This window comes from Periplaneta americana, chromosome 9 (genome assembly GCF_040183065.1).
Source record: "Periplaneta americana isolate PAMFEO1 chromosome 9, P.americana_PAMFEO1_priV1, whole genome shotgun sequence".
Taxonomy (NCBI): domain Eukaryota; kingdom Metazoa; phylum Arthropoda; class Insecta; order Blattodea; family Blattidae; genus Periplaneta; species Periplaneta americana.
Window position 1 is genome coordinate 7,531,782 of NC_091125.1, and position 17,295 is coordinate 7,549,076.

Genomic DNA, 17,295 nt, shown 5'->3' on the forward strand with positions numbered 1-17,295 from the left:
CACACACACACACACACACACACACACACACACACACACACACACACACACACACACACACACACACACACACACACACACACACACACACACACACACACACACACACACACACACACACACACACACACACACACACACACACACACACACACACACACACACACACACACACACACACACACACACACACACACACACACACACACACACACACACACACACACACACACACACACACACACACACACACACACACACACACACACACACACACACACACACACACACACACACACACACACACACACACACACACACACACACACACACACACACACACACACACACACACACACACACACACACACACACACACACACACACACACACACACACACACACACACACACACACACACACACACACACACACACACACACACACACACACACACACACACACACACACACACACACACACACACACACACACACACACACACACACACACACACACACACACACACACACACACACACACGCTGAGAGTGACCATTCCATTATTGAGAGCTCCAAGAAGCACATGGAGCAGAGCACATAATGGTTCCATGGGATTGGCAGCAATTTATAAGGGGTTGCAAGCAGAGAAACCCGTTTTCTGTGATGAACATGGAATTGCAAAATTAAAATAAAAAAAAAAAAAAAAAAAAAAAAAAAAAAAAGTCATAATGTTATTTACTTCAGTGAAATCATTCCTACTAACAAGACAAATTTCAAGATCTCCGTGCTGAGCTACAAAACAGATATGAGAACCAAGGACTTCCAAGAGGTGGATGTTAAGAGGAAAAGTCAGTTAGCTTTTTGGCCAGTTGCTGTTGTATCCCCGAGAGACACTCAAATTCCAATAAATGTTCATAAGCATTCTGACCTAAGAAATGTCTGCAATGAATCCCTAGCGTATTCCACGACTTCTATAAAAATTGCAGACAACAGAAGAAGCACCTGATTATCCAGATGATGCCCATGGAAGTTAATGAATCATCTTCATCATCATCATCATTCCTTCACTGTCATTCCCTCGTACTGTCTCACTAGTGAAGAAGTGATTTCATTTGAGAGAGAGTGATGAACACATGATAAACACTCACTGACACTTAAATTAATCAAATTCCGTAACTGTTTTGTAGTTGGAGGAGTTTCAATGCTAAAAACATATATACATTTCTTACAATCGCAAACTTCATCAATCAATGGATCAAATTTATGTGACATGTTGAAAACATAGTCCATCAATATAATGCCATGTTAAAATTAAAATCTACACTACGGACAAAGAAGTCGTCATATATGCGACAATTTCAATTGTAAGTATATTTAACAAATCCAGGTTTTTCAATTTTGGAGGCTCAAGACAACAAATAAGACTTCACACTGATGTAATGTACTTAAAGCTGTTAGCCGAAGATGTGACATCCTTTCCTTTCTGCACGATGTCCAAGAGTTTTCGCCATGATGCTTTTGTCATAATGACTCACTTTAAACCTATTTCCCTTGGGCTGCCGAGTTGAATAAAGATGAAACTTTGAGTACCTTCCATAGGCTTAATGATAGCCAGTGGCGGTTCCTCCATGGAACAGAGGGAACAGTCTGTTCCCTTCCTCCCTGCCCCCTTAACTGAGATTGTGAGATATACTTCTTTCTAAAGGATAGGTCTACTCGCAGTTTTCGAAAAGCGAAAACAGCTATTGTTAGCAGGCTTATTGCAGCGAAGAGTAAACGACTCGAGCCCTTCTCGTCTGCTGTGCGTGATGATGTGAGTGGGAGTTGCAAGCAATGTTTTCTCCGAAGCAGGCTCGAGTGGACACGAACTTACCCGAGTATCGCTGGAAGCTGTAAGGCTACCTCTTCCCTCGCGAAGTATTGAGAAGTGTGTAATATACTATTTCATCAAGTTAGTTTATTTATATAGTGATAATTCGGAAAACAATTAAGTTCGAAAAGTTTTTCGTGTGACATAATATTGTGTGTGAAATTATATAATAGTTCCTAAAAAAATCCGTACGATTTACGCATTCACGGCCTGAGTTAAATCTGACGAAATAATGACAATGGAACAGGTGACTGCTGCCTGTTCCAACTTCAACGAGACAGAGCGCGAGCGCCATAATGCGAACCAAGACAGCAAGTATTGTGTTATCGATCAGTTGAAGTCGAGAGCGTTTAGTTCGATCAATTTTGCTGAGAAAAGCGCGGTTATTTTGAATGGCAAACCTACTCCTCTCCTTACAGAACTTAAAACTAAAACAAAATCTTATACAAGACATTTTCAAAATAGTTACTGTAATTCTGTGAAATGGTTAACTGGGTGCTCGTCAAGCGGTAAATTGTGGGTTTAATTTAGGTTTATTTATTTTTAGTTAACGGTGTTATATATTTAGGTCTAATAATAATAACGATAATATAATATCATTAATTTGTTTTATATTAACATATTCTTTTTCTAATTAAGTTATAAATGAAGTAAAAAAAAAGAATTGGTAATGTTGCTAAATCATAATACAGATTATTATTATTATTATTATTATTATTATTATTATTATTATTATTATTATTATTATTATTTCTGACCTGTTCCCCATCCAGAAATAGCACCGCACAGAATTGGTAATGTTGCTAAATCATAATACAGATTATTATTATTATTATTATTATTATTATTATTATTATTATTATTATTATTATTATTATTTCTGACCTGTTCCCCATCCAGAAATAGCACCGCACGCCACTGGTGATAGCCCAGCTATGCAATACCGAAATACGAGTAAAACAATGTTTCATATAATTCGAACAATTGTGAAGAATTAATGCCAACTGTTGAATACTTCTCTTGGAACTACACTAAGTCTGGGCACAATAGAGGAGACCCTGATGTGTAGGAGGTACATTAAAAAGATCTGCTGTCAGGGCTGTAGCAGAAGGAAAAGATATTCCCGACTTTTATGTGCTGCTTTCAGTTTTGAAAGATAGGTGCCCTGGAGTGCACATTTTAACAGTGGTGAATGAAGACATTTAGAACTGTGAAAACAAGCTCTCTAGATTACGTCCAGTCGTTTTAGTAGGGACAATGAAGGTTCACCAGTTTATATATTTAAACAAAGAAAGTGCCTGATATTTTCTTCAACATTCTGAACTGTTTTGAGTACCTCTTTGACAAGCAGCCATTTTTGTTTGATATATACATAAGCCTTATTCTACAATTAGGAAATATAAACACAAAACCTGTTTTTATGTTATGTGCAGTTGCGGCGGTATAGGCTATTATCAATAAAGATAGAGACTTAATTTACTTATATTTCTACAACACACTACAATAAAAAAGGAAAACATTAAGCAATAATAATGGTTCGTCTTAAGTAGTTTGCATTAAAATGTGAAATAATTTATTAAAGAAAGAAAACATTGACGTTTTTAAAAATCAGTAGGCCTGTGCCTTAAGTCAACCTTTAGGCCTAACAAACCACTATACTAATAATAATGGTGATAGGCTTTCAAAGAAGTTTGTATTGGACAATAATTTGAAATTTACATCATCTTAAACATAAATGTAAGTAATTTACAATTTATAATTTGAAAATATAAATTAAAAAGTAAATATATAAAAAACAGTGATATGTAACTTGTTTTTTGTACATTTTGATTATTTCAAAATAACGATATAAGTAAGAGTTAAATATAAGTGATTGAGTTTATTGATAAATAATTCACACAGTAACTAGGTAATAACCTATTGCAGGCCTAATATTCTCGATTGTTCTACTCTGTCATTTACACACTTTGTGTGATTGTGCAACATTTTCTTGGCAAATAAATAAACATTGTGAATTATATTACATTAAATTGCTGCCCATTTACGCATTGCTCATCTACCAACACACTGTTAGATTTCAAATTAAACTTTGCGAATTGAATAAGAAGTACATCATTCAGATCATTTAAATGAATCTCTCTGCTTACTACACTTATGACACTATCAACTTTCTGTTTCACTGACATCATACTTTAATTTTTATAGCCACACTCAATCATCATTTTGTTTAAATGACCATTTTCACAGACATAAATTTGCAGGTAATTCTACCACAAAGCTATTAAAATCACTTATTATACATATTTTCAATACCTGTTCTTCTTTTCCCTTATTTAGTTTTTCTACAACCTCTATTCTATAATTTTACTTAAAGCTATGTTTTTCATTTTGGAATTTACGAGACACTGCATCGTTCGAAAGTTTAGGATCTACCTAAGAAGTAATTGAGGCGTTCAGAAGCCAACATGATTAACTCCACTTTTGGTTATTTCAGAGTTTATAAGTTGGCAATTTATTAAATTGACCATATTTTCAGTGGTCAATGTGATTGCTCCATAGTTCAGTAAAAAGCCCACAGACTGCAGTTTTCTTCTCGACTACATCACAGAATTAATAGTGTGTGTTTAACTTTAACCTTGAATATCTCAAAACCTTTGGAAAAGGAGTTAATCATATTGACTTCTGAACGCCTCAATTTCGTAAGTGTGTTATCAGATTGTCTGTACTTGTCATAAAGAATCATATCTTTTTCATCAAAGTGGTGGTGCACACAGCTGATGAAGAAGTAGAAGTCCAATCTTTCTTAGGTAGGCTATTGTACGAATCCATGCTTCTCTTCTATTTTCACATTTGGGGAATGAAAACGTTGTTACATGCGTGCCTAATTTTAATGTACTGTCGTAGATAGACTTGCATTCGGGAACACAGCATCGTTTAGGCACCTAAAATATAAATAATTTGAACTTTAACGATACAAATATGTACGTCTAAAAGGAAATTCAAGAATTCATAGGTTGGAGTTTAAATAAATAAAAAAAACGATTATATTAATTCTTACCGTTATATTTTTCTCTTAATAAGTTAATTGAAAACAAGTAGTTCTTAAAAACAATACTCATCCTTAAAAATCTAAATGTTACTTTAAATTCAAATTTCACTATGGTCTTCGATCATTCTCCCATACTTGACTTTAATCTCCAACTAGGAGTCTGACTCAGCCATATATGAATGTTGCCAATTCTAACAGCAGCATGGTTTGTTAATTTAAGATGGCTGTAGTTGCATAAAAGTTGATTAAATGGAAATATGTCCAATGTCAACGAATGCACTGTTCTGTGAAAAGCGAACACTAACACTATATAGGTACTACGTTCATTTCCTGTGTTTCTTGGACCATATGTTATGATATCCCATTGTAATGGTAGCACAACAACCTGACCGAAAAAAGAATGGACTGGAGATTATCAATTGCAAATGTCTACACACAGAATTTCTTGAAATGAAAGAAATTGTACTTTGCAAGTATATTTGACTCAACACTTTCAAAGAATACTGAATCTAAGGAACTATGCTTAATACGTGCAATCTGTTTGTAACGACATAAAGGTTTTCTTCCTCTTCTTGCTGGAAGTTTCCTTCGTCGTCGAATTAGTTTTAGAGTCTCCTGACACCTGAGTTCTTATCCTGTCACATATCTTCTGCGTCATGGTGAAAGCCCCGAAGATGAATAGGCCCTAAAACATATAAGTGTATGAGAAATGATTACGAAACATATATGATGCAAAGAAAGTCACTTCGTGAGCATTATGAACGACTTTATAAGCACGTAAGAAATTCTTACTAAGAATATCAGTGTTTGGAGAGTAATTGATAAACATGAAACAAAATACATGTAGGAAAAATCTCTTAGCTGGTATAAAAAAGTCAATATGTTAAGAATTCTTGAATGTGAAATAAAGTATGGAGTGAACAGCATGTGAGCATGAAAGGAGATCAGTGTAATATCGTCTTCCGCGAATATTAACAGTACATTGAGAGCTAATTGGTGAGGTAAAAAAAAATATTATGTGAGGAATTACTTTATGTGCATGAAAATAAGTCTGTGGTGATGGGTTGCTCGAATTAGCTGCAAAAAATGTCTCTTGCGACCATGAAGCAAAGTAATTTTATTGAAATTTCTTTGATGAGCGTGAAAAAACCAATATACGAGTAATTACTTAATGAGAATGAAACCAAGTCAGAAGTGAGGAGTTGACGAGCCTCAAAGAGCATGCAAATAAGTTAGTAACAAGAAGTCTTCATGACAGTGAAACAATTGGAAGGTCCTTGAAGAGCCTGAAAGAAAGTTTTTATATAAAGGGTAGTTACTTCATAGTTAGTGTTATAGTTAATTGCGTTCGGCCTATTACTATTGAAAGGTCGAACGCGACTGCCGACGAAATAGTGTGTACATTTCTCCTGGGTCGAACGTGGGAAGATTTTTTTCTTGCGTAGTATCCACAGACAATATACGCTGAAGAGGCATTAATATTGGAGAATTAGTATACAGCTGACTTCCATTCAATGCAGTTCAGTGTATTTCATGACAATATAGCGTACATTAGGATATTTAAATCTGCATGCACGAGCATAATAATGTGAGTGCGGTATATTACACAGAAGTTGTACAAAAAGTGTCATGCTATACTTACTTACTTACTTACAAATGGCTTTTAAGGAACCCGAAGGTTCAATGCCGCCCTCACATAAACCCGCCAGCGGTCCCTCTCCTGTGCAAGATTAATCCAGTCTCTATCATCATACCCCACCTCCCTCAAATCCATTTTAATATTATCCTCCCATCTACGTCTCGGCCTCCCTAAAGGTCTTTTTCCCTCCGGTCTCCCAACTAACACTCTATATGCATTTCTGGATTCGCCCATACGTGCTACATGCCCTGCCCATCTCAAACGTCTGGATTTAATGTTCCTAATTATGTCAGGTGAAGAATACAATGCGTGCAGTTCTGTGTTGTGTAACTTTCTCCATTCTCCTGTAACTTCATCCCGCTTAGCCCCAAATATCTTCCTAAGCACCCTAACTATACTTTTACAAAAATACGAAAATATTCTCATGTCCAACAACCATCTGATTCAATCACAAAGAATTTAGTAAGAATGTAAGAGAAATCCGGCTCATTTTAAATAAAAAACAAGGCTCCTAAACCTCATTCTCACTGAAGAAATCTCGTTGAATGCAGTACAGATAGGTACAAATTTCATGTACAAGAATATTGAGAAAATAGAGTTACTCCTAAAATGTAAGTAATTTTTACCACGAAAGGAAAAATAGCCTTTCAAAAGGACGGTGGGCAAATCTGGGTCAAAAAGGACTTTGCTAGACATAATAGCTATTATGATATAATAAATATTTACTAAACACAGTAGTTATTATGATTTAATAAATCTTTACTGAACACAATGGTTATAATGATTTCATAAACGTTTCTTAAACACAATGGTTATTACGATTTAATTAGCCGTTACTAAACACAGTGGTTATTATAATTTGTTAAGCCTTTACTAAACAGAGTGGTTATTATATAATTTTAAGGGACTTCATTGATCGCAGTGATTATTACAATTTGATATGGTTTTACTGAACACAGTGGTTATTACAATTGTATGAGACTTAATTGAACACAATGGTTATTGTAATTTCATAAGTCCTTACTAAATGCGATTATAAAAATTTAGTAGCTTCAACTTTTACTAAACACAGTGGTTACTATAATTTTAAAATCATTTTCTAAACACGGCGCTTATTGTAATTTTGTGAGCTTTCACTAGATGCAGTGGTCACTAAAATTTGATACGCTTTTAATGTAGAGGGTTTCTGTTATAGTTTGATACACTTGCACTTAACACAGTGCTTATTATAATTTGATAAACCTTTACTGAACACACCGGCTAGTATAATTTTATAGTCCTTCATTGAACACGGCGGTTACTATAATAATGTTATACGCCTCTATTCAACACAGTGAATAGAGAAAATACATATTGTAATAATCGTTGACAAAAGTTTTAATATGCATTCTGAATATAACAACTATTTAGGCGTATATGGAACAGACTGTTTCTAACTTAGAATGATGATATCGCGATGCAATCTTCACCTCAGTATTTCTCAAGAAAATTTCTTGTACACTGACGTTCAAAAGTATCCGACTTACAATTTTATGATCGTGTAAGCGAAGTTTTCAACCACGGGATAAGTTAGAACCAAAGATATGAAAAATTGACAAACTTGAAAGAGTTCCGCTAGTTCTCAATAGGTGGCACCATTATTGTGACCCGTTAAAATAGTGCCAGGGAAAATGATTATGTAGATTAAGCAAAAGTTATCCTTCTAATAGACGATATCAGCGGTTTCCAGCCAAACTCAGTGTTGTTTTACAATCAGTAGAGTGGGATGAAAAATTTTATTCTGTAGCACGGGGATATTTATCTACTATTGGCAACAGTGACTTTTATCTTCGCCATCTAATCAGAGAAGTAATAACTAAAGAATCCACACTTACACCAACAAATTATCGATCACTATCGATTAGTAGTGTCAGATATCTTTGAACGTCAGTATACCATTTTTAAAAATGAAGACAATGCCCAAATAAACCACAACTCAGCAACGCGTTTCCTTAATTTCCTGCAATTAGTGTACTCTATACTCACCTGGAAAGCGTTCAAAGCTACGTAGATATACCACATAGCTGTCAAGTTCAGGTAATCCGCGATGAAACCAGTGATCCACGTGAGGCCCATGAGAAGAGCCAGACGTGCAAAAAGTCTGTGGTCCCTCCGTGTACTAGAGCTCTTGTTTGATTTGGACACCGTGGTGGAACATATCATGTGAGCGCTGGAGATGTAGAACATCAAGTTTAGCGCCATTATCACACCCACAGGCACGGCAAAGAACATAGCTAGTGCCCAGCGAGCTCCAAACCAGCAGTTGTAAGAGCCAAAACTGTAAAATAACGCAATTGTGGGTCAGAAAACGCGACCTGTTTCTGTCAGACTTTAAACTCACAATTCTCAAAACCCAACGTAAAAGCAGTGCACCATTCATTTGGGAAAAGTGTGCATCGATCTTCGAACCAATAATTATGAGCACAGGCATGAAGTTCGTACCAAAGCAGTAGATTTCAGTTGAGTACAGCGAGGAGTATAGATGTCATCCGCGCCTCGCCCTGCTCCCGCTCGCTACAGACGATACGCAGTATGTTCACATAAACAACGTGTAGTGGCATTCTGTGGAGCTGTGTACAGTCTTGAATAGTTTGAAGAATATTATTAATTTATATTAATATTTTAAGTTCTGAACAAAGTGAGCTATTCTGTTATTACTGTATTATTTACTTAATGTTAATATTATGCATGATTCCAAAAAAGTAAATACATCTGTTATTAAATAATTATGCAAACAGGAGTGTGTAATATGTTTATTTTTTCGCGGATTATTCTTCGTTAAATGTTGACGTATCATGCTGTTATGCATTCGGTTACGTTACAGTCCAAGTTCGACATCGGAATTACGATACGAACTTTCTAGCTGTCATTACAATAGAAATGAAAAATCATTCTCTTGAAAACAATTATTATGGGTTTAATATTATGTGCCACATACGAGATACACTATTAGATTCACAAAGTAGTTGTTCACCTGATGATAGTAACATATACTGCATCATATTTCAGACGTCTTGTGACGTAGAACGAATACATTTTCGGTGTACAAATATTGTTTTCTTTTTCTGAACATAAAAGGAATATTTCTTTTGATAAAATGAAAATGTTAATTGTTTTTTGTTATAATGTGGCTAGAATCATAATTGTATACTTTATATGTTATTTTTATATGATTGAGTAAATTATCTTAGTTTGGGGTTTACGAAGTTTATAATTACAAATGATTGTTTCTATATTAGGTCTATTTGTTTATTATTTTCTTGTTCTAAGGCTGTAGCCGATTAGAGCACATGTTTGGTTACCACCCGGCTGTACATGTTTGTCTTTCTGGTTCACTGACATTGAGAGATGGGCTATTACTTTTCATTCGGTAGAGATATATTATAGTCCAAGCTCACACAACTTAACAGTTTTGGTACCAACTTTCTAGCTCTGTTATGAGAGCTGAACCTGAAATGTAATGTAAAGAGAACGCGATCAGTGCTCAGCGCATTTCAAACAAGCTGATGTAACAATGAAGCTTGAATATAGTGTAACTTTTAAATATAAAACTTTCAAGTTCATCCATTTTGGATAAACAGCGGAATGTGTAATGCCGTTTAACATTTTAACATTTCCGCTGGAATTATCATTTCGAAAATATCTATGGAAACTTAACGTTGCTAGAAGTTCATTTATATTTCTTTGTCTAATCGTCTGTGTTGCTGTCATATATAACATACATTTCTGATGATTTGAATTATTCTTGTTATACGAATCCTTAAGAGGACAGAATTAATTTTCATGTTTCTTTCATCATTATACTTAACTTGAAGTTTTGTGTTCGCGTCAGTCTTCCGTGTAAATAAAGGTCAGCCTCGCAAATAAAATCTGTGTATAAATAACTCTGTGGCTATAGAATTTATGATCAGGTGTATTGAATTAAACTTACGCACCATAGCTGCATAGTACAACGGTACAGATTACAGAATGAGTGAGTGTTGGTTCGAGTACTTCTTCATGTCCAAGGACAGGGAGATGACTTCTCCTTCACATTTTTCTCCAAATGGGTATCCATAACCAAATTAGAGAATCCACCGGATTTACGATGTCTGCCAAGTCATGCACCACAAGTACGAACTTTCAAACAGGAAATCAGTTGCATACCACAAAACATTCCAGCTTCTGTCACGGCTAAATATATTTATAAGTATATGAATAGAAATTTGCCAGCTCCTAAAATTGTGTAGGCTACCGTTTTCCTGTGAATAATTGGAAACGGATCTGGAAGAATATACGAAACAGTGTTTTGACCTTTAAACAGCAAGACCTATGGTTTCGAGTGGTCAATGATATATTTCCAAATTATACCGTATCAGATTAGCCCGGACATCACTCTGCTCCTATTGTCAGGAAGAGGACAGTCTTCAACATCGCTTTCTTGAGTGCCCGAGGACTAAACAATACTGGGAAACTACAATTCAGAATATTAGTGACATGGCGCATATCCCTGTGACATATATAGATTTAAACTTTATACTCAAGCCACGTTTTTATTATAAACCGAAGACAACACAGGCAACCATTGTGAAGCGATTAGCACTTTGTATGAAAACAATATTGGATTAAAATGTTAAAGCAATGTCCATACACATATACAGCAATAATGTAATAAAAGTATGATTACATAAAATTGTAATATGTAGAAAAGGTTTTATTTCATTATCAGTTCAGTAATCGTTGCTGTTTGACTGGTAATATGATCACTGGACATATCATGGGGTACATTATGTTATTATTGTTATGTTCATTATAATTATTATGTTCAACAATTACTTAACAGTCGCATACCAATGGGGGGGGGGGGTCAGCTACTGACCCCAGAGAATATATTTAATGATTTCTCTTTTATTACTGGGAAATTTATGCTATGCTTTTCTGACATTCTTTGTTGTTATGTTGTACACACCGTAGCAGAAAATTAACTTTTGGAGGCAGTCCATTGTTGAGTTATAGCGATTGTTGTCAGTACATGCGCATTGGATTTCTTATATCCATTTATGTTTCAGTAATAATTGCAGCCAGGAGGTTGTATTTATTTCTTTGACAGTAAATATGGCTAAGAAGAAGTGTATAACAGGGACAGACATTGATGAGGCGATATTTGACAGTTCTTGTAGCGAAGCTGAAGATGTTATTCACAGGGGCGTATTTTGCGGGCTACCGGCGGTAGCCCAAGGAAATTACAAAAGAAAAAGTTTATAATATAACATAATGTAATAATTTTGTATTAGTTTTACCATAGTAATTAAAATTAAAGTAATTGTTAGATATATTTTGTGTAATAATAGGGTCAGCGGTAGCCCAAACCCTTTAACCAGTATACGCCCCTGGTTATTCAGGAGCCTAAAGGTCGAGATATTTCAAGAGAAAGAAGTGAGTCGGAGGAAGAAGAAGGTAGGCCTAACGTTTGCTTCATTCCTCCGTATAATAATATTATTTTTCTGTTTGTAAATAAACTACTGGTCAGAAAGTAATAGGTTTCTGGTTACGTGTGTGATGCATGTAAATACTTATTTTTTTAGAAGTTCAGCCCGTACGAAAGCATCTACGTCCGGAAGCAAAAATTGACCAACCCCCTGGAAATGGGACAGCTTCATCTGGTAATACAGTATATGGAAAAATGAACCAGTACAAATGAGGGAAGGCGTCACTCCGCTAACATCATCAGAACCTAGGGAGGACCTAAGCCGGGAGTGAAGCCTGACACTCCAAGGGAAGCATTCTGTATGTATTTTGGATCAGGATGGTTTATATATTATTTTGATCCACACGAACCAGAGATTGGATATACTCAGGCAATCATGTGCTGATGCATTTATTCGAAATTCGAAAGATTTTGTCCAAGAGGAAATTTTAGGTGTTATTGGACTTCCTCTAATCTGTGGGGTGAATCGACAAAATAAAGACAGTGTTCGTGAGCTATATAGTGCAGAAAAGTTTCCAATGTATAGAGCTACACTTTCAGAACATAGATTTAGATTGTTACTGAAATGTCTGCGTTTTGATATTTCAGTTACACGTGAAGATTGGAAGAAAAGAGGTAAATTTGCTCCTCTCAGAGATGTTTGGAATATGGTGGTGAGAAAGTTTCCTATGTTTTACAACCCTAACGAGTCTGCCACTGTTGACGAAGAACTAAAAACATTTCATGGGCGCTGTCCATTTAGGTTATATATCCCAACCAAACCAGGTAAATATGGGATAGAAGTAAACCTGTTGTGTGATTCCAACACAAACTACTGCCTCGCAGCAGACCCTTATGCAGGATAGTTTGAATCTGAGCAAAGAAATCATAACAGTGGTCCTGAAGTAGTGTAAAGGTTGGTTCGTATGTCTAACTTGGAACAATCAGGACGAAACATCACAATGGACAAGATATTCATAAGAATGTTCCTTGCAACGGAATTGTTGAAGGAGAAAGTAACTACAGTTGGCACCATACGAAGTGACAGAAGAGATTTACCGACAGAGCTTCGCCCCGTTTCTGCCCAACCTGGAACAGTTAGATTTGCCTTCACTGAAGATACCACCTTGGTCAGCAATGTCCCAAAGAAAGGAAAAGTTGTGACAGTCCTTTGCACGCAACATTGTGACATGAAGGTGACTGACGATATGTCAGATATAATCCTATTCTACAATTCTACTAAAGCAGGAGTGGATGTTCTTGACTAGTGCATAAGAACATACTCTTGTTGTCGAGGAACGCGGCAACGGCCAATGACGGTTCTGTTCAACCTCACTGACATTGCAGCATATAATGCATATATATTGTTTCGTGAAACTACTGATCAATGGGCTAAACAGTACAAAAAAAAAAAAAGATTCTGGAAGGAATTTTTTTTTTTTGAAAGAACTGAGTCCACAACTTTGCATCATAAATATAAAGAAGCGTACTGAAAATTCGGTTGGCCTATACACAAAGTATATACATGCTTTATGTATATTTGGTTATAATTTCAATCAAGACCAAGGAGCAGTGAGCAGGGGAACTGTACGTTCAGAAACACAAAGAAAAGTGACTCGTAATGCAGTGACAAATATTCCAAACAAAGGCGGTTGTTATTTATGCCCAAGAAGTAAGGACTGCAAATACATGAAGACCTGTACTTCATGTAATAAGTACATATGTTCTGCTTATATGACGAAAGAAGAGTCCATTCCTATTAGAACCTGTCCACACCAGTGGAGTAACGGTTAGCACGTCTGGCCGCGAAACCAGGTGGCCCGGGTTCGATTCCCGGTCGGGGCAAGTTACCGGGTTGAGGTTTGCTCGGGGGTTTTCACTCAACCCAAAATGAGGAAATGCTGGATAACTTTCGGTGATGGGCCCCGGACAAATTTCACCGGTATTATCACCTTCATTTCATCCAGACGCTAAATAACCTAACATGTTGATAAAGCGTCGTAAAATAACCTATTACAATAAAATAAAAAATTTTAGAACCTGTTCGCAGTGTGATTCTGAATGATTGTTTTTTTTTTGCATAAATCTTGAATACACCAAGTAATATTGTATCCGAATACCTGTTTCTCTCAGAATGTTTATTTTTTTTTTGTATATGTTCAAAAAAAATTTTTGTAAAGTAAAATGCATTCAATAAAGTTGACATAAAGTTCCTTAAACCATAAAGATTACAAAAATATATAGTTTATATAGTTTAATTGGAGAAACAATATAAAATATGTGGGGTCAGTCACTGACCCCACCATTGGTATTAGTTGGTGTAATAATGAGCATTGGTATGCGACTGTTAAGATTCTTTAACTTTTGATACTTATTTTGTGTATAGTTATGTGATAATTAATATTAAGAAAAGGAATTGAAATAATTTTAAACTAAATATAAAAGTAAGATATATACAATGTTGGAATGTTTCTTTTTTTAATGGCTTGTAATATGTAGGAAGTATAAGATTGTATCTTATGTACAGAAACATTTATTTTTGCTGAACTAGGTGATTTACAATCAGATTATACAATATCGTTTTGGGACTTATTCTATTAAGTATTGTCTGCTTAAAATGTTTTGTTAATTCTATAGCTGTATATGGATTTGTGTTGGAAAAAGAAATAAAAAAGTACAGTAAAAAATCAACAATAAAAAAATTAAAAAAATAAAAAAGTACACGTGATGAAAGACATTTCTTCATTAAATTTGGACCATTACATGGAACTGGTGCCTACACAGCATCGTGACTAATTTGGGGAGCTACGCTGAATAGCGAAATCCGATGTCGTAAGCGAGTTATAACGGCTGTATGTCATCGTGCTGACATGTTACTCCCGTACTATTTGAATTCACCTCATCTTGAGGCATATAGATGTGAAATCAGCAGTCGTTTTGTCGGTCTTCGCCCTTCGTGAACTGTCACGCCACGTATTATTATTATTATTATTATTATTATTATTATTATTATTATTATTATTAACATCAATATGTCAGAGTTGGAATTGAGGCATTGCATTGTCATATGCTATCTCACAAAAAATGCAGTTATTCCTAGATATCTTCGTTGTACTGAAAGTTGTTCTGGACTGGAAAGAGTTTTACCTGTCTAGTGTGAAAAGTATTGACGCAGAAAACTGCGAAGTATCTCCAAAAATAACGTGTATAGAGTAATTGGTGCCATTCCATAGGAAATGAAAAATGAAAATGAAAAGTACTGCCTAAGCATAAAATAAAGGCTTTATTGCATTCTCTGGTTGAAGTTTACATACATCATATTCCAAATGCATATTCTGCCTGGCGTGACATAATGTTTCAATTTTTTATTAATTATTATAATATGTTCCTGAGATCAAAATAGATACATAAACACAATTTAAGAAATTTATAAATGAAAAATAAATGAGACAGAAACAGGTTAATACGTTACAAGATGTGTACGTCTGGTGCATGTGAGTATTATACGAAAAAGAGCGGTTTCGAATCCTATACTTGCAAGTTTTTTGTATTTGTTCTTTGTTTTTATTTTTTCCCCTCAATAACATTAAATAGAGTTTTAGAAAGTCCAAAAATTAAGAGACCGAGCATAAGTAGGTTTTCGATCGGGGTTATTGGACATAGAAAATACAAAATTACAATATTATAAACGATACAATAAATGCATGAAAAAATGTATTTCATAAGAACAGTTGACTCGACGATATCTTGAAATAATTGTTATAATTTAGATCTAACAAGATCATGATAGATAGGGTGACTTTTTTTTTTTTTTGTAATATGACGCAAGAAATATCAAGATAAGGACCATGGCAAATACAATAAGGAGCACGATAACGACCATGAGAAGATAAACGACAAGGATCACGACAAAGACCACGATAAGGATCACGACAAGGACCACAACAAGGGCCTTGGTACTTGTCATAGTCTATATTGCTATCCTTGTCATAGTTCACGTAATGGTCTTTGCTCCATTATAGAACTTTCGAGACCACAGAAGACGAGGAAATAGAATGAAATGGCACTCACCGTGGCCGGATCAGCGCTGTTTCATCCAACAGGAACTCCACTGTCAAAGAAGCGCAGACAATAGAGCCGGGCAGCAGCAGCCAGGCCAGCACGGCATATGTCAGGAATACGTGATGCCTCGATTCGCGGGACACCACGCGTAGGTGCACCGTAGACAACCGCAGAGTACGCCACACGTCGAACGCCATCAGCAGTAGCCACGAGAAAGAAGCCATCAAGGTGTAGTACAGGACAACGGCAGCCAGCGTGCAGGCTGCGCCTGTGAGCAACGCCAACTTATATTGGTGAACCTTGTATGTCAGTCACGTTGAAGCCATAGACTTACTAAATAGCAGCGTCTCTGGCTCAGACCTAGCGGCACACTCTTTCATCTCCACCCGGCCTGGGTGTAAGGGAAATTGTGGTGGACAACATAGATGTTGCAAAGGATTTCCCTCTTTCGTTTCACAAACACACTCCATTTTTTATTTTCTTTGCATTATACGTAAACCCATGTATTGTGGGTCCCTATCCCCATGGCATGGCGCGTCCTCAGGTTTCGGATAGAGGAGACGGCCTCCAGATATGGAGATTAGCTGCGAATATATTGAATAAGCAGTCGTGGACAACCAATAAGGGGTGATCATCCAGTTTGGGGGTTGGGTGAAGGGCTAACAACCCATCACCATAAAAAAACAGCTTGTTACGAACCCATACAGTAAGCCTCGGAATGGGATTGATTCTCTGGCACACCGCAGCAAAGGAATAAGGTTATGGGATTTGGATCGTGGAACGTAACTAGTTTTTATAGAACAGAAGGATAACATTAGTAGCAAAAGAACTAGCTAGATATAGAATAGACTTCGTGGGAGTACAAGAGGTTAGGTTAGACGGGAATGCCATAACAAAAATAGAAAATTACGTGTTGTACTATGGGGAAGGAAACAATAATCACCAATTAGGAGTAGAATAATTTGTTCATAATAGAATAAAATCAGCAGTAAAAAAGGTCGAATTTATCAGTGACCAAGCTCCGTCTTGTACGTACTCTAAGGCACGCTTTGGTCCATTGTGCGCCCTGGATTTACAACGACTGTTCAAGTCCGACAGGTAGCCCGGGTAGCATTCGTGAATCCAACGCTGAAAAGCGGACCATCTTGCCTTAGTCCCTGATAGATCCAGTTCCCGTTTCGCGGACGA

General features: G+C 36.1%; 1 protein-coding gene across 1 annotated transcript in view; it reads right to left on the minus strand.

Moving 5' to 3' along the window:
- Positions 1–3,419: 3,419 nt before the first annotated feature.
- LOC138705755 (uncharacterized) overlaps positions 3,420–17,295 on the minus strand; it is a 130,780-nt gene continuing 116,904 nt past the window's right edge. The window contains exons 4-6 of the mRNA XM_069834377.1: positions 16,117–16,375; positions 8,586–8,877; positions 3,420–5,606 (exon numbers count right to left, since the gene is read on the minus strand). Of these exons, the coding sequence (XP_069690478.1) occupies positions 5,445–5,606; positions 8,586–8,877; positions 16,117–16,375 (713 nt within the window). The 3' untranslated portion in view covers positions 3,420–5,444. The remainder of the gene's footprint in view (positions 5,607–8,585; positions 8,878–16,116; positions 16,376–17,295) is intronic.